Source organism: Aegilops tauschii, chromosome 4 (assembly GCF_002575655.3).
Source record: "Aegilops tauschii subsp. strangulata cultivar AL8/78 chromosome 4, Aet v6.0, whole genome shotgun sequence".
Classification (NCBI taxonomy): domain Eukaryota; kingdom Viridiplantae; phylum Streptophyta; class Magnoliopsida; order Poales; family Poaceae; genus Aegilops; species Aegilops tauschii.
This window is the reverse complement of record NC_053038.3, coordinates 479,837,434-479,856,700: the sequence shown is the minus strand read 5'-3', so window position 1 is coordinate 479,856,700 and position 19,267 is coordinate 479,837,434. Positions and strand designations below refer to the sequence as shown.

The following is a 19,267-nucleotide window of genomic DNA, read 5'->3' as shown; positions in this document are numbered from 1 at the left end:
TTCGGGGTTTTTAACGAGGAGCGGTCTCTATATATAAATCTTGAGAAAACCATGGTCATCTGAATAACACTGTGACGTCATCGCTCAGCGGTTTCTTCGATCTGGAAGCTCCCGAAAATGCTTAGCCACGAAGGCGTATGGCAGCCACAATATCAGCGCTGATACGGCGTGTGAATTGTCAAACCTGGAATGCTAGGAGTACGCGTGTGGGTCTGAGGTCCAGTCGTGCGTGCCGTGCTCCCTCCCGTGCACGCGTTAATGTCTGGAGGTCCAGCATGTTGCGTGTCTGTCCTCTAGTTGCAGCTGAGATCCAATCTGATCGAACAGTTGCTTCTCGCACACTAACGGTTGGATTAGTTCCTCCTTTCGAGTTCGGACCCTGAAATCCCAACAAAACTGGGATCTGCCTAACCTTTCTTTTAGGCTAAAAAACACACTCGCTTTATTGATTAGTGACAAGGTTCAAAGGGATATAACTACGGAAACACTAACGCCCACACGTGTGGGCGTTTGCATCTCGCCCACACGCGTGGATCCGCGTCCGTTTGTGGGTGCACGAATCTTGGCATGTTTGTGGTGCCACATAGGACTAGGCTGGTGTGTGGGCGTTCACCCGGTCGCCCACACGTCCGTTTCACCACGCGGAGGGGCCTGTGTGTGGGCGTTTAGCAGTTCGCCCACACATCAGTTTTCACTCACGTATAAGGGCTGGTGTGTGGGCATTTGCCATCTCGCCCACACACCCGTCTCTTCTCCCACACCCAAGCTGCCAGTTGCCATGCGTTTTGCAGTGTACATGGCAACTGCCCTAGTGTGCTTGCAAGCAGATGGCAGCTCTCTCTTTTTTTTAACCCCAACATGTCAGTTGCCATATGTTTTGCAGGGTACACGGCAACTGCCCCTAGTGTGCTTGTAAGCAGATGGCAACTCTCTCTTTTACCCGAACATGTTGTTTTGTCATGTCTCTTTGTAGCGCTACATGGCAACTGCTTAGTGTTAGTAGGTGGCAACCTCTAAAGTTTTCAAATCATGGCAACTATAGTAAATCAACCATACATGGCAACAGCTGCAGTTGTCCAAAATGGCATCTGGCACTTGACCAGAGATGGCAACTGTAGTTGAGCAACCATGGCAACTGTAGTTGTCCGACATGGCAACTGTAGTTCAGCAACATGGCAACTGCAGGTAAACGGACATTGAAGAGGGTCCGGACCATGGCAACTGCGGGGACGCGTGGTGACTGTCACGCTCGGTGTGCGGGACCGGAGGTAGGTTGTTGAGAGAGGTCGTGTGGGCGTTATGCATTTTGCCCACACGTAGGCGTGTGAAAGGGACCGCAAGGGGAAAAAAGAGGCGTGTGGACGCTAGTTGTTTTGCCCACACATAGGCGTGTGGGCTGGTCCTCTTAGGCACCACACAAAACGTGTGGGCAGACCCCTTAACGCCCACACGTGTGGCAGTTATCGTCGTCCTATAACTAACATCAAAGGGCTGAAGAAGCCACAGATGGCGGCCTTTGAGAGACCTAGAGGGTATTTATCGAGACCATGTACCTTGATGGTTGATTCCCGCTCTTCAAAGATGAAAGAGTAGGACGCAAACTACGCAGAGGTGGCGATGATTTCTCTCACAATGCTAGCATAAACCCTTATTTTTCGCGAATACGCAAGGTGCGTATCTTTTCATTGATAGAAGGAGAGTACAAGCGTTACAACGCTTACAAGGCCATGTACGCTCTAGGCATGGTTTACAAGCGTGGGAGCAGATTAGAGTAGGGGGTATGCTCAGCCCCAACACAAAAACAGGAAATTACACGCCGGGGATGATGTTTTGTAACCCAATGGCGCCCGCCTTGGCCCAGAGGCGCGCCTCGTCCTTGATGGTATCAGAGGTGAGGGTGATCGATGACCTTGCTCCGTCACAGATGCATGCGTTGTGGTGCTTCCAAAGCCACCATGATGTCAGGATAATGAGAGAGGACAGGCCCTTACGCATGGAGGCCGGCGCGTGGTCGAGGGAGGAGCTCCACCAGGTTTGAGATGGCGTGTCAGGGTTGGGAAGGCTGATCGTCGCACGAGCCCATCCGAGGATCTCATGCCACACCTGGCGAGAGAAAGAGCAGCCTACGAGGAGGTGATGCATGGTCTCCTCCTCCTGATCACATAGAGCACAAGCTTCCTCGTGTGGTAGGCCGCGGCGTGCCAGTCGCTCCGAGGTCCAGCAGCGGTCTTGCATGGCCAGTCATAAGAAGAACTTGACGCGAAGGGGTGCCCAAGGTCGCCACGTGAGGCGCCAATGTGGGTCTTCACAAGCACCGATGAATAGTGCCTTATAGCAGGAACTCGCCGAGTATGTGGCGGAGGAAGTCCATCGCCATCGGAGCACGTCTGGCTCGGGGGAGAGGTGGGTGTAGCGCACTAGATGCCAGAGCTCGACATATTGCACCATGGTCGCCAGCCCAAGTGCACCACGGATGTCCTGCACCCAAGAACGTAGGTATAGACCATCACGCACGCTACGCTCCTTCTGCAGGCGCCTCGGGACGAGCACACAGACGAGCGGGGCAATCTCGGCCGCCGATCAACCGTCAATCCAGTGGTCAGTCCAAAACCTGCAGGCGTCTCCTGCACCAAGCTGCCAAGTCGTGGAGGCTCTGAAGATTGCGCTCACGTCCGCGTCATGAGGTATGTGGAGGTGGCTCCAAGGGCGTGAGGCATCCGTACGTTGGAGCCAAAGCCATCGAACACGGAGGGAGATGCCCGTCCGGTGGATATCTCTGATGCCAAGGCCACCAAGGGAGATGGGGCGGCATATGCGCTGCCAGTTAACAAGGCACTGGCCACCATTGGCCTCGTCTGAACCTGCCCAAAGGAATCCTCGAATGATCTGGTTCACTTTCTTGATGGCAGTGTTGTTGAAGGCAATGGCGGTGAGGAAGTGCGTGGGGATGGCACAAAGGACATGGCGCACAAGGGATAGTCGGTCTCCTTTGGATAGCATAGAGGCCCGCCATGTGGAAAGCTTGCACCAAGCTTGTCAATGATCGGTTGCAAGCTCGTCGAGGAGGCCTTGCGGACGGAGAGGGGCAGCCCAAGATAGGTGATGGGGAAGTGGGCAACGGGGCACTGCATCTCCGAGGCGATAGTAGCAATGTGGTCGTTAGTGCATTGAATGGGAGTGGTCGAACACTTGTTGAAGTTGGTGTGCAGTCCAGATGCAAGGCCAAAGACATGTAGGAGCTTGCGCACGGTGGCAATGTCGTGGGTGTCCGGGTGGCAGAAGATAACCACGTCGTCGGCGTAAAGGGATATGCTCGAAGCCGCATGGTGTGTAGTCAAGCGGTGAAGGAGGCCGAGTTCCACCGCTCGGAGCAGCATGGAGTTCAGTACGTCGATGACCAGAGTAAAAAGCATGGGGGAGACCGGGTCGCCTTGCCGAAGGCCATGAGCGTGATCAATCGGTGGTCCCGGGTGGCCGTTGATGAGGACTCTCGTAGAGACCGTTGATAGGAGTATGGAGATCCATTCGCGCCAATGTGTCCCAAAGCCGAGATGATGCGGTATCTGGAGTAGAAAAGGCCAGGATACGCTGTCGAAGGCCCGCGCGATATCCAATTTGAGCAGCATGCGCGGTGCATTGAGGTTGTGCAGGAGGCGAGCCATCTGTTGCACCAGAAGATACTTGTCATGGATGCAACATCCCGCGATGAACGCACTTTGATTAGTAGAGACCATGGATCCCAGTCGTGGCGCAAGGCGGAGGGAGAGAAGCTTCGCGGCGAGCTTGGCGAAGATGTGTATGAGACTGATAGGTCGATAGTCGAAGAGAGATTGCGCGTCCGCACGTTTGGGAAGCAGCGTAAGGAGGGCCTCATTGAGCTTTTGAAAGCCTCTGTCGTTCATGGCGTAAAGCTTGTCGAATGCCTCACAGAAGTCATGCTTGATCGTGTCCCAACATGCAACTAGGAATTCAGAGGTGAATCGATCGGGGCCTGGCACCTTCCCGGCCGGCAAACTCTTGACGGCATTCCATATCTCTTCCTCGGTGAAGGGCGCATCGAGCTCAAGAAGTTCAAACTGCGGCACCCGGAGAGCGTGTAGGTCTAGGGTGATGTCGCGCTCAGAGGTGCTGCCGAGGACGTTGGAGAAGTGAGCAAAGGCCGCCTCGGCCATGGCATCATGGTCGGTGATGGTTTGAGAGCCAACTCCGTAGGCTAGACATTAGGTTTCTTTGCTTGCGGTGAGTGGCATGCACTTTGAAGTAGGAGACGTCTGCGTCGTCGCTACGTAACCATGAGAGGCGCACCCGCTGAGGGAGTCCTGGACTAAGGGGTCCTCGGGCGTCCGGCCTGTTGTCCATGGGCCGGACCGATGGGCTGTGAAGACATGAAGGCCGAAGATTCTATCCATGTCCGGATTGGACTCTCCTTGGCGTGGAAGGCAAGCTTGGCGATCAACTATGAAGATTTCTTCCTATGTAACCGACTCTATGTAACCCTAGATCCCTCCGGTGTCTATATAAACCGGAGGGTGTAATCCGGAAAGGATATACGCATTACCATAGTCATACAGGCTAGACTTCTAGGGTTTAGCCATTACGATCTCGTGGTAGATCAACTCTTGTAATACTCATATTCATCAAGATCAATCAAGCAGGAAGTATGGTATTACCTCCATAGAGAGGGCCCGAACCTGGGTAAAGATCGTGTCCCCCGTCTCCTGTAACCATCGATCCTAGACGCACAGTTCGGAACCCCCTACCCGAGATCCGCCGGCTTTGACACCGACACCCGCTGCCATGCGATGGACCGCTCAAGGGAAGCGAGACCCAGGTAAGATGCCTTGAGCTTGCGCCGGAGCCAAGCCTCGGGGCGGGAGAGGGGTCGAGAGTCTTGGGCAGCGTCAAGTCGTGCAATGAGCTCACGCGCCACCTTAAGCTTAATGAGACATTGCCAATCGAGCGGGCACTCCATCATTGAAGCTGCCTGGAAATAGCCTTTAGACGTGTCACGATCCGCCTGAAAAGATCGGCGTCCGGCATCACGGATGCCCAGGCCTCGGAGATCACAAGGTGAAAACCTTCCAGTTTTGGCCAAAACCTCTCGAAGTGGAATCGCCGCGCCCCTGGGGGCGGGCCACGAAGTCAACCAAGAGCGGGCAGTGGTCGGAGGCCGCGAAGGAGAGGCAGTGCAGCAGGCAGTGCGGGTGAGCAATCTCCCACCGTGAGGTGCAAAGGATGCGATCATTGCGGACAAGCGTCGGGGCGTCGCGCTCATTGGACCAATTTGTATCACCGGCCGTGCATGTAAAGATCACGGAGCTCCTCATCGGCAATAAAACGCCTAAATCTGCTCATGACGCGGTGGTTGAGGTTCGAGTTGTTCTTTTCAGCGGCCAAAGCAATCATGTTGAAATCGCCGCCAACGAGCCAAGGGCCTATGCGGGATTCACGCACTTCATGCAACTCAGCAAGGAAATTGAGCTTGGGGTCATCGTCTTGTGGCCCGTAGACGCCTGTCAGCCACCAATGCCCATCACCGGCCAGCGGGGTGACCAGGGCAGTTACGTGGTGCTCACCGACCAGAGGGTTGGAGAGGGATATGGTAGAACGCCACCAGGCAAGAAGGATGTCGTCACGGGTGCCGGTAGCGGGGACGAAGAAGTAGTCCTCGAAAGAAGGACCTAGCATGTCCAACACAATGGAATCGGAGACATGGGCGAGTTTTGTCTCTTGAAGACAAACGATGCTAGGTGCGGCAGCGGAGATCACGCTACGAACGGCTGTGCGCTTGGCGCCGGGGTTAAGACCACGGAAATTCCCAAAAACTGCCTTTAAGTTACACTCCATAAGGAAGGGGTTGTTGCACATTTGGGTCACAAAAAACGGCCGACACTAGGCCTCGATGAGCCATCCTTGGGTGGAGGGCAGCATGGAGGGTAGCTGCCAACCGAAGAAGTCGGCGAAGGCTTGGAGCACGTCCATAGCCAGCGGCTGCTCGAAGAGAAGAGCATATTTGTCTAGCACATCGTTTGAGTTCGGTGAGTCATCGTTGGCAATAAGGCCTAGACGTCGAAGCAGCACTCTCTTGGCCTTCATCTCGGAGCTAAGACTGTTGGGGAATGTAGTAATTTCAAAAAAATTCCTACGCACACGCAAGATCATGGTGATGCATAGCAACGAGAGGGGAGAGTGTTGTCCACGCACCCTCGTAGACCGAAAGCGGAAGCGTTAGCACAACGCAGTTGATGTAGTCGTACGTCTTCATGATCCGACCGATCCAAGTACCGAACGTACGACACCTCCGAGTTCAGCACACGTTCAGCTCGATGACGTCCCGCGAACTCCGATCCAACAGAGCTTCACGGGAGAGTTCCGTCAGCACAACATCGTGATGACGGTGATGATGTTGCTACCGACGCAGGGCTTCGCCTAAGCACCGCTACGATATGACCGAGGTGGAATATGGTGGAGGGGGGCACCGCACACGGCTGGGAGAGATCAACAGATCAACTTGTGTCTCTAGAGGTGCCCCTTGCTCCCGTATATAAAGGAGCAAGGGGGGAGAGGCGGCCGGCCAAGGAGGGCGCGCCAAGGGGGGAGTCCTACTCCCATCGGGAGTAGCACTCCTCCTTTCCTAGTAGGAGTAGGAGAAGGGGGAAGGAGGAGAGAGAGGGGAAGGAAAGGGGGAGCGTCGCCCCCCTACTTGTCCAATTCGGACTAGAGGGGGAGGGGGCGCGCAGCCTGCCCTGGCCGCCCCTCCTCTTCTCCACTAAGGCCCATTAGGCCCAATATACTCCCCGGGGGGGGGGGGGGTTCCGGTAACCCCCCGGTACTCCGGTAAATGTCTGAAACCTCCCGAAACACTTCCGGTGTCCGAACATAGTCGTCCAATATATCGATATTTACGTCTCGACCATTTCGAGACTCCTCGTCATGTCCGTGATCATATCCGGGACTCCGAGCTACCTTCGGTACATCAAAACACAAAAACTCATAATACTGATCGTCACCAAACTTTAAGCGTGCGGACCCTACGGGTTCGAGAACTATGTAGACATGACCGAGACACGTCTCCGGGCAATAACCAACAGCGGAACCTGGATGCTCATATTGGCTCCCACATATTCTACGAAGATCTTTATCGGTCAAACCGCATAACAACATACGTTGTTCCCTTTGTCATCGGTATGTTACTTGCCCGAGATTCGATCGTCGGTATCTCAATACCTAGCTCAATCTCATTACCGGCAAGTCTCTTTACTCGTTACGTAATGCTTCATCCCGCAACTAACTCATTAGTCACATTGCTTGCAAGGCTTATAGTGATGTGCATTACCGAGAGGGCCCAGAGATACCTCTCCGACAATCGGAGTGACAAATCCTAATCTCGAAATACGCCAACTCAACAAGTACCTTCGGAGACACCTGTAGAGCACCTTTATGATCACCCAGTTACGTTGTGACGTTTGGTAGCACACAAAGTGTTCCTCCGGTAAACGGGAGTTGCATAATCTCATAGTCATAGGAACATGTATAAGTCATGAAGAAAGCAATAGCGACATACTAAACGATCAAGTGCTAAGCTAACGGAATGGGTCAAGTCAATCACATCATTCTCCTAATGATGTGATCCCGTTAATCAAATGACAACTCATGTTAATGGTTAAGAAACTTAACCATCTTTGATTAATGAGCTAGTCAAGTAGAGGCATACTAGTGACACTATGTTTGTCTATGTATTCACACATGTATTATGTTTCCGGTTAATACAATTCTAGCATGAATAATAAACATTTATCATGATATGAGGAAATAAATAATAACTTTATTATTGCCTCTAGGGCATATTTCCTTCAGTCTCCCACTTGCACTAGAGTCAATAATCTAGATTACACAGTAATGATTCTAACACCCGTGGAGTCTTGGTGTTGATCATGTTTTGCTCGTGGAAGAGGCTGTTGGGAATCGTAGCATAATTTTAAAATTTTCCTACGCTCACCAAGATGCATCTATGGAGTATACTAGCAACGAGGGGAAAGGAGTGCATCTACATACCCTTGTAGATCGCGAGCGGAAGCGTTCCAATGAACGTGGATGACGGAGTCGTACTCGCCGTGATCCAAATCACCGATGACCGAGTGCCGAATGGACGGCACCTCTGCGTTCAACACATGTACGGTGCAGCGACGTCTCCTCCTTCTTGATCCAGCAAGGGGGAAGGAGAGGTTGATGGAGATCCAGCAGCACGACGGCGTGGTGGTGGATGTAGCGGGATGCCGGCAGGGCTTCGCCGAGCATATACGAGAGAGAAAGGTGTTGCAGGGGGAGAGGGAGGCGCCCAAGGCTGTCATGCTACTGCCCTCCCTTCCCCCCCTTTATATAGGCCCCCTGGGAGGGGGGGGCGCCGGCCAGAACCCATCTAGGGTGGGGGGCGGCGGCCAGGGGGGTGCCTTGCCCCCCAAGGCAAGTGGGAAGCCCCCCACCCTAGGGTTCCCAACCCTAGGCGCATGGGGGGAGGCCCATGGGGGGTGCCCAGCCCACTAGGGGCTGGTTCCCTTCCCACTTCAGCCCACGGGGCCCTCCGGGATAGGTGGCCCCACCCGGTGGACCCCTGGGACCCTTCCGGTGGTCCCGGTATAATACCGGTAACCCCCGAAACTTTCCCGGTGGCCGAAACTGACTTCCTATATATAATTCTTTACCTCCGGACCATTCCGGAACTCCTCGTGACATCCGGGATCTCATCCGGGACTCCGAACAACTTTCGGGTTTCCGCATACACATATCTCTACAACCCTAGCGTCACCGAACCTTAAGTGTGTAGACCCTACGGGTTCGGGAGACATGCAGACATGACCGAGACGCCTCTCCGGTCAATAACCAACAGCGGGATCTGGATACCCATGTTGGCTCCCACATGTTCCATGATGATCTCATCGGATGAACCACGATGTCGAGGATTCAGTCAATCCCGTATACAATTCCCTTTGTCAATCGATATGTTACTTGCCCGAGATTCGATCGTCGGTATCCCAATACCTTGTTCAATCTCGTTACCGGCAAGTCTCTTTACTCGTACCGCAATGCATGATCCCATGACTAACGCCTTAGTCACATTGAGCTCATTATGATGATGCATTACCGAGTGGGCCCAGAGATACCTCTCCGTCACACGGAGTGACAAATCCCAGTCTCGATCCGTGCCAACCCAACAGACACTTTCGGAGATACCCGTAGTGCACCTTTTATGCTATGCTTAGGATTGGGTCCTGTCCATCACATCATTCTCCTAATGATGTGATCCCATTATCAACGACATCCAATGTCCATAGTCAGGAAACCATGACTATCTGTTGATCAACGAGCTAGTCAACTAGAGGCTTAGTAGGGACACGTTGTGGTCTATGTATTCACACATGTATTACGATTTCCGGACAATACAATTATAGCATGAACAATAGACGATTATCATGAACAAAGAAATATAATAATAACCATTTATTATTGCCTCTAGGGCATATTTCCAACAGTCTCCCACTTGCACTAGAGTCAATAATCTAGTTACATTGTGATGAATCGAACACCCATTGCGTCCTGGTGTTGATCATGTTTTGCCCTAGGGAGAGGTTTAGTCAACGGATCTGCTACATTCAGGTCCGTATGTACTTTACAAATATCTATGTCTCCATTTTGAACACTTTCAGGAATGGAGTTGAAGCGACGCTTGATATGCCTGGTCTTCCTGTGAAACCTGGGCTCCTTCGCAAGGGCAATAGCTCCAGTGTTGTCACAGAAGAGTCATCGGGCCCGACGCATTGGGAATCACCCCTAGGTCAGTAATGAACTCCTTCATCCAGACTGCTTCCTGTGCTGCCTCCGAGGCTGCCATGTACTCTGCTTCACATGTAGATCCCGCCACGACGCTTTGCTTGCAACTGCACCAGCTTACTGCTCCTCCATTCAAAATATACACGTATCCAGTTTGTGACTTTGAGTCATCCAGATCTGTGTCGAAGCTAGCGTCGACGTAACCCTTTACGACGAGCTCTTCGTCACCTCCATAAACGAGAAACATATCCTTAGTCCTCTTCAGGTACTTCAGGATATTCTTGACCGCTGTCCAGTGTTCCATGCCGGGATTACTTTGGTACCTTCCTACCAAACTTACGGCAAGGTTTACATTAGGTCTGGTACACAGCATGGCATACATAATAGACCCTATGGCCGAGGCATAGGGGATGACACTCATCTTTTCTATATCTTCTGCCGTGGTCGGGCATTGAGCCGTGCTCAATTGCACACCTTGCAATACAGGCAAGAACCCTTTCTTGGACTGATCCATATTGAACTTCTTCAATATCTTGTCAAGGTATGTACTCTGTGAAAGACCAATGAGGCGTCTTGATCTATCTCTATAGATCTTGATGCCTAATATATAAGCAGCTTCTCCAAGGTCCTTCATTGAAAAACACTTATTCAAATAGGCCTTTATACTTTCCAAGAATTCTATATCATTTCCCATCAATAATATGTCATCCACATATAATATGAGAAATGCTACAGAGCTCCCACTCACTTTCTTGTAAACACAGGCTTCTCCATAAGTCTGTGTAAACCCAAACTCTTTGATCATCTCATCAAAGCGAATGTTCCAGCTCCGAGATGCTTGCACCAGCCCATAGATTGAGCGCTGGAGCTTGCATACTTTGTTAGCATTCTTAGGATCGACAAAACCTTCCGGCTGCATCATATACAACTCTTCCTTAAGGAAGCCGTTAAGGAATGCCGTTTTGACGTCCATCTGCCATATCTCATAATCATAGTATGCGGCAATTGCTAACATGATTCGGACGGACTTCAGCTTCGCTACGGGTGAGAAAGTCTCATCGTAGTCAACCCCTTGAACTTGTCGATAACCCTTAGCGACGAGTCGAGCCTTATAGATGGTCACATTACCATCCGCGTCCGTCTTCTTCTTAAAGATCCATTTGTTTTCTATGGCTCGCCGATCATCGGGCAAGTCAGTCAAAGTCCATACTTCGTTTTCATACATGGATCCTATCTCGGATTTCATGGCTTCTAGCCATTTGTCAGAATCCGGGCCCGCCATCGCTTCTTCATAGTTCGAAGGTTCACCGTTGTCTAACAACATGATTTCCAGGACAGGGTTGCCGTACCACTCTGGTGCGGAACGTGTCCTTGTGGACCTACGAAGTTCAGTAGTAACTTGATCCGAAGCTTCATGATCATCATCATTAACTTCCTCCCCAGTCGGTGTAGGCACCACAGGAACATTTTCCCGCGCTGCGCTACTTTCCGGTTCGGAAGGGGTGACTATCACCTCATCAAGTTCCACTTTCCTCCCACTCAATTCTTTCGAGAGAAACTCCTTCTCCAGAAAGGACCCGTTCTTGGCAACAAAGATCTTGCCTTCGGATCTGAGGTAGAAGGTATACCCAATAGTTTCCTTAGGGTATCCTATGAAGACGCATTTTTCCGACTTGGGTTCGAGCTTTTCAGGTTGAAGTTTCTTGACATAAGCATCGCATCCCCAAACTTTTAGAAACGACAGGTTAGGTTTCTTCCCAAACCATAATTCATATGGTGTCGTCTCAACGGATTTCGACGGAGCCCTATTTAAAGTGAATGCGGCAGTCTCTAAAGCATAGCCCCAAAATGAGAGCGGTAAATCGGTAAGAGACATCATAGATCGCACCATATCCAATAGAGTGCGATTACAACGTTCGGACACACCGTTTCTCTGAGGTGTTCCAGGCGGCGTGAGTTGTGAAACGATTCCACATTTCCTTAAGTGTGCACCAAACTCGTGACTTAAATATTCTCCACCATGATCTGATCGTAAGAATTTTATTTTTCTGTCACGTTGATTCTCAACCTCACTCTGAAATTCCTTGAACTTTTCAAAGGTTTCGGACTTGTGTTTCATTAGGTAGACATACCCATATCTACTTAAGTCATCAGTGAGAGTGAGAACATAACGATATCCTCCGCGAGCCTCAACACTCATTGGACCGCACACATCGGTATGTATGATTTCCAATAAGTTGGTCGCTCGCTCCATTGTTCCGGAGAACGGAGTCTTGGTCATCTTACCCATGAGGCATGGTTCGCACGTGTCAAATGATTCGTAATCAAGAGACTCCAAAAGTCCATCTGCATGGAGCTTCTTCATGCGCTTGACACCAATGTGACCAAGGCGGCAGTGCCACAAGTATGTGGGACTATCGTTATCAACTTTACATCTTTTGGTATTCACACTATGAATATGTGTAACATCACGTTCGAGATTCATCAAGAATAAACCATTGACCAGCGGGGCATGACCATAAAACATATCTCTCAAATAAATGGAACAACCATTATTCTCGGATTTAAATGAGTAGCCATCTCGAATTAAACGAGATCCAGATACAATGTTCATGCTCAAAGCTGGCACTAAATAACAATTATTGAGGTTTAAAACTAATCCCGTGGGTAGATGCAGAGGTAGCGTGCCGACGGCGATCACATCGACCTTGGAACCATTCCCGACGCGCATCGTCACCTCGTCCTTCGCCAGTCTCCGTTTATTCCGTAGTTCCTGTTTTGAGTTACAAATATGAGCAACCGCACCGGTATCAAATACCCAGGAGCTACTACGAGTACTGGTAAGGTACACATCAATTACATGTATATCACATATACCTTTGGTGTTGCCGGCCTTCTTGTCCGCTAAGTATTTGGGGCAGTTCCGCTTCCAGTGACCACTTCCCTTGCAATAAAAGCACTCAGTCTCGGGCTTGGGTCCATTCCTTGGCTTCTTCCCGGCAACTGGCTTACCGGGCGCGGCAACTCCCTTGCCGTCCTTCTTGAAGTTCTTCTTACCCTTGTCCTTCTTGAACTTAGTGGTTTTATTCACCATCAACACTTGATGTTCTTTTCTGATCTCCACCTCCGCTGATTTCAGCATTGAATATATCTCAGGAATGGTCTTTTCCATCCCCTGCATATTGAAGTTCATCACAAAGCTCTTGTAGCTTGGTGGAAGCGACTGGAGGATTCTGTCAATGACCGCGTCATCCGGGAGATTAACTCCCAGCTGAGTCAAGCGGTTGTGCAACCCAGACATTCTGAGTATGTGCTCACTAACAGAACTATTCTCCTCCATTTTACAGCTGAAGAACTTGTCGGAGACATCATATCTCTCGACCCGGGCATGAGCTTGAAAAACCAGTTTCAGCTCCTCGAACATCTCATATGCTCCATGTTTCTCAAAACGCTTTTGGAGACCCGGTTCTAAGCTGTAAAGCATGCCGCACTGAACGAGGGAGTAATCATCAGCACGTGATTGCCAAGCGTTCATAACGTCTTGGTTCTCAGGGATTGGTGCTTCACCTAGCGGTGCTTCTAAGACATAATCTTTCTTGGCTACTATGAGGATGATCCTCAGGTTCCGGACCCAGTCCGTATAGTTGCTGCCATCATCTTTCAGCTTGGTTTTCTCTAGGAACGTGTTGAAATTGAGGACAATGTTGGCCATTTGATCTACAAGACATAGTGTCAAGATTTTAGACTAAGTTCATGATAACTAAGTTCATCTAATCAAATTACTCAATGAACTCCCACTCAGATAGACATCCCTCTAGTCATCTAAGTGAAACATGATCCGAGTTAACTAGGCCGTGTCCGATCATCACGTGAGACGAACTAGTCAAGATCGGTGAACATCTCCATGTTGATCGTATCTTCTATACGACTCATGCTCGACCTTTCGGTCCTCCATGTTCCGAGGCCATGTCTGTACATGCTAGGCTCGTCAAGTCAACCTAAGTGTATTGCGTGTGTTCCGAGGCCATGTCTGTACATGCTAGGCTCGTCAACACCCGTTGTATGCGAATGTTAGAATCTATCACACCCGATCATCACGTGGTGCTTCGAAAAAACGAACCTTCGCAACGGTGCACAATTAGGTGAACACTTTCTTGAAATTATCATAAGGGATCATCTTACTTACTACCGTCGTTCTAAGCAAATAAGATGCAAAAACATGATAAACATCACATGCAATCAAATAGTGACATGATATGGCCAATATCATTATGCTCCTTTGATCTCCATCTTCGGGGCACCATGATCATCTTCGTCACCGGCATGACACCATGATCTCCATCATCATGATCTCCATCATTGTGTCTTCATGAAGTCGTCACGCCAACGATTACTTCTACTTCTATGGCTAACGCGTTTAGCAACAAAGTAAAGTAATTTACATGGCGTTATTCAATGACACGCAGGTCATACAAAATAATAAGACAACTCCTATGGCTCCTGCCGGTTGTCATACTCATCGACATGCAAGTCGTGATTCCTATTACAAGAATATGATCAATCTCGTACATCACATATATCATTCATCACATCTTCTGGCCATATCACATCACATAGCACTTGCTGCAAAAACAAGTTAGACGTCCTCTAATTGTTGTTGCAAGTTTTTTACGTGGTTTGTAGGTTTCTAGCAAGAACGTTTTCTTACCTATGTATGACCACAACGTGATTTGCCAATTTCTATTTACCCTTCATAAGGACCCTTTTCATCGAATCCGTTCCGACTAAAGTAGGAGAGACAGACACCCGCCAGCCACCTTATGCAACTAGTGCATGTCAGTCGGTGGAACCTGTCTCACGTAAGCGTACGTGTAAGGTCGGTCCGGGCCGCTTCATCCTACAATGCCGCCGAAACAAGAAACGACTAGTAGCGGCAAGAAGAATTGGCAACATCAACGCCCACAACTTCTTTGTGTTCTACTCGTGCATAGTAACTACGCATAGGCCTGGCTCATGATGCCACTGTTGGGAATCGTAGCATAATTTTAAAATTTTCCTACGCTCACCAAGATGCATCTATGGAGTATACTAGCAACGAGGGGAAAGGAGTGCATCTACATGCCCTTGTAGATCGCGAGCGGAAGCGTTCCAATGAACGTGGATGACGGAGTCGTACTCGCCGTGATCCAAATCACCGATGACCGAGTGCCGAACGGACGGCACCTCCGCGTTCAACACACGTACGGTGCAGCGACGTCTCCTCCTTCTCGATCCAGCAAGGGGGAAGGAGAGGTTGATGGAGATCCAGCAGCACGACGGCGTGGTGGTGGATGTAGCGGGATGCCGGCAGGGCTTCGCCGAGCATATACGAGAGAGAAAGGTGTTGCAGGGGGAGAGGGAGGCGCCCAAGGCTGTCATGCTACTGCCCTCCCTTCCCCCCCTTTATATAGGCCCCCTGAGAGGGGGGGCACCGGCCAGAACCCATCTAGGGTGGGGGGCGGCGGCCAGGGGGGTGCCTTGCCCCCCAAGGCAAGTGGGAAGCCCCCCACCCTAGGGTTCCCAACCCTAGGCGCATGGGGGGAGGCCCATGGGGGGCGCCCAGCCCACTAGGGGCTGGTTCCCTTCCCACTTCAGCCCACGGGGCCCTCCGGGATAGGTGGCCCCACCCGGTGGACCCCCGGGACCCTTCCGGTGGTCCCGGTACAATACCGGTAACCCCCGAAACTTTCCCGGTGGCCGAAACTTGACTTCCTATATATAATTCTTTACCTCCGGACCATTCCGGAACTCCTCGTGACATCCGAGATCTCATCCGGACTCCGAACAACTTTCGGGTTTCCGCATACACATATCTCTACAACCCTAGCGTCACCGAACCTTAAGTGTGTAGACCCTACGGGTTTGGGAGACATGCAAACATGACCGAGACGCCTCTCCGGTCAATAACCAACAGCGGGATCTGGATACCCATGTTGGCTCCCACATGTTCCACGATGATCTCATCGGATGAACCACGATGTCGAGGATTCAGTCAATCCCGTATACAATTCCATTTGTCAATCGATATGTTACTTGCCCGAGATTCGATCGTCGGTATCCCAATACCTTGTTCAATCTCGTTACCGGCAAGTCTCTTTACTCGTACCGCAATGCATGATCCCGTGACTAACGCCTTAGTCACATTGAGTTCATTATGATGATGCATTACCGAGTGGGCCCAGAGATACCTCTCCGTCACACGGAGTGACAAATCCCAGTCTCGATCCGTGCCAACCCAACAGACACTTTCGGAGATACCCGTAGTGCACCTTTATAGTCACCCAGTTACGTTGTGACGTTTGGAACACCCAAAGCACTCCTACGGTATCCGGGAGTTGCACGATCTCATGGTCTAAGGAAAAGATACTTGACATTGGAAAAGCTCTAGCAAACGAAACTACACGATCTTTTATGCTATGCTTAGGATTGGGTCTTGTCCATCACATCATTCTCCTAATGATGTGATCCCGTTATCAATGACATCCAATGTCCATAGTCAGGAAACCATGACTATCTGTTGATCAACGAGCTAGTCAACCAGAGGCTTCCTAGGGACACGTTGTGGTCTATGTATTCACACATGTATTACGATTTCCGGACAATACAATTATAGCATGAACAATAGACAATTACCATGAACAAAGAAATATAATAATAACCATTTATTATTGCGTCTAGGGCATATTTCCAATAGAGGCTTAGTCAACGGGTCTGCAACATTCAGATCCGTATGTATCTTGCAAATCTCTATGTCTCCCACCTGGACTTGATCCCGGATGGAATTGAAGCGTCTCTTGATGTGCTTAGTTCTCTTGTGAAATCTGGATTCCTTTGCCAAGGCAATTGCACTAGTATTGTCACAAAAGATTCTCATTGGTCCCGATGCACTAGGTATGACACCTAGATCGGATATGAACTCCTTCATCCAGACTCCTTCATTTGCTGCTTCCGAAGCAGCTATGTACTCCGCTTCACACGTAGATCCCCCCACGACGCTTTGTTTAGAACTGCACCAACTGACAGCTCCACCGTTCAATGTAAACATGTATCCGGTTTGCGATTTAGAATCGTCCGGATCAGTGTCAAAGCTTGCATCGACGTAACCATTTACGACTAGCTCTTTGTGACCTCCATAAACGAGAAACATATCCATAGTCCTTTTTAGGTATTTCAGGATGTTCTTGACCAATGTCCAGTGATCCACTCCTGGATTACTTTGGTACCTCCCTGCTAGGCTAATAGCAAGACATACATCGGGTCTGGTACATAGCATTGCATACATGATAGAGCCTATGGCTGAAGCATAGGGAACATCTTTCATTTTCTCTCTATCTTCTGCAGTGGTCGGGCATTGAGTCTGACTCAACGTCACACCTTGTAACACAGGCAAGAACCCTTTCTTTGCTTGATCCATTTTGAACTTCTTCAAAACTTTGTCAAGGTATGTGCTTTGTGAAAGTCCTATCAAGCGTCTTGATCTATATCTATAGATCTTGATGCCCGGTCTGTAAGCAGCTTCACCGAGGTCTTTCATTGAAAAACTCTTATTCAAGTATCCTTTTATGCTATCCAGAAATTCTATATCATTTCCAATCAGCAATATGTCATCCACATATAATATCAGAAATGCTACAGAGCTCCCACTCACTTTCTTGTAAATACAGGCTTCTCCAAAAGTCTGTATAAAACCATATGCTTTGATCACACTATCAAAACGTTTATTCCAACTCCGAGAGGCTTGCACCAGTCCATAAATGGATCGCTGGAGCTTGCACACTTTGTTAGCTCCCTTTGGATCGACAAAACCTTCTGGTTGCATCATATACAACTCTTCTTCCAGAAATTCATTCAGGAATGCAGTTTTGACATCCATTTGCCAAATTTCATAATCATAAAATGCGGCTATTGCTAACATGATTCGGACAGACTTAAGCATCGCTACGGGTGAGAAAGTCTCATCGTAGTCAACTCCTTGAACTTGTCGAAAACCTTTTGCAACAAGTCGAGCTTTGTAGACAGTAACATTACCGTCAGCGTCAGTCTTCTTCTTGAAGATCCATTTATTCTCTATGGCTTGCCGATCATCGGGCAAGTCAACCAAAATCCACACTTTGTTTTCATACATGGATCCCATCTCAGATTTCATGGCTTCAAGCCATTTTGCGGAATCTGGGCTCACCATCGCTTCTTCATAATTCGTAGGTTCGCCTTGGTCAAGTAACATGACCTCCAGAATAGGATTACTGTACCACTCTGGTGCGGATATTACTCTGGTTGACCTACGAGGTTCGGTAGTAGCTTGATCTGAAGTTTCATGATCAATATCATTAGCTTCCTCACTAATTGGTGTAGGTGTCACAGGAACCGGTTTCTATGATGAACTACTTTCCAATAAGGGAGCAGGTACAGTTACCTCATCAAGTTCTACTTTCCTCCCACTCACTTCTTTCGAGAGAAACTCCTTCTCTAGAAATGATCCATTCTTAGCAATGAATGTCTTGCCTTCGGATCTGTGATAGAAGGTGTACCCAACAGTTTCCTTTGGGTATCTTATGAAGACACATTTCTCTGATTTGGGTTCGAGCTTATCAGGTTGAAGCTTTTTCACATAAGCATCGCAACCCCAAACTTTAAGAAACAACAACTTTGGTTTCTTACCAAACCACAGTTCATAAGGCGTCGTCTCAACGGATTTCGATGGTGTCCTATTTAACGTGAATGCAGCCGTTTCTAAAGCATAACCCCAAAACGATAGCGGTAAATCAGTAAGAGACATCATAGATCATACCATATCTAGTAAAGTACGATTACGACGTCCGGACACACCATTACGCTGTGGTGTTCCAGGTGGCGTGAGTTGCGAAACTATTCCGCATTGTTTCAAATGTAGATCAAACTCGTAACTCAAATATTCTCCTCCACGATCAGATCGTAGAAACTTTATTTTCTTGTTACGATGATTTTCCACTTCACTCTGAAATTCTTTGAACTTTTCAAATGTTTCAGACTTATGTTTCATTAAGTAGATATACCCATATCTGCTCAAATCATCTGTGAAGGTGAGAAAATAACGATACCCGCCGCGAGCCTCAATATTCATCGGACTACATACATCAGTATGTATGATTTCCAACAGATCTGTTGCTCGCTCCATTGTTCCGGAGAATGGCGTTTTAGTCATCTTGCCCATGAGACATGGTTCGCAAGTACAAGTGATTCATAATCAAGTGATTCCAAAAGTCCATCAGTATGGAGTTTCTTCATGCGCTTTACACCAATATGACCCAAACGGCAGTGCCACAAATAAGTTGCACTATCATTATCAACTCTGCATCTTTTGGCTCCAACATTATGAATATGTGTGTCACTACTATCGAGATTTAACACAAATAGACCACTC

The 19,267-nt window shown here is 49.3% G+C and overlaps 1 protein-coding gene across 1 annotated transcript; it reads right to left on the bottom strand.

Moving 5' to 3' along the window:
- Positions 1-5,289: 5,289 nt before the first annotated feature.
- Positions 5,290-5,868, bottom strand: LOC141021982 (uncharacterized). Its single transcript, XM_073497852.1, has one exon. The coding sequence runs from the start codon at positions 5,866-5,868 to the stop codon at positions 5,290-5,292; it is 579 nt and encodes a 192-aa protein (XP_073353953.1).
- Between the last annotated feature and the right edge of the window lie 13,399 nt (positions 5,869-19,267).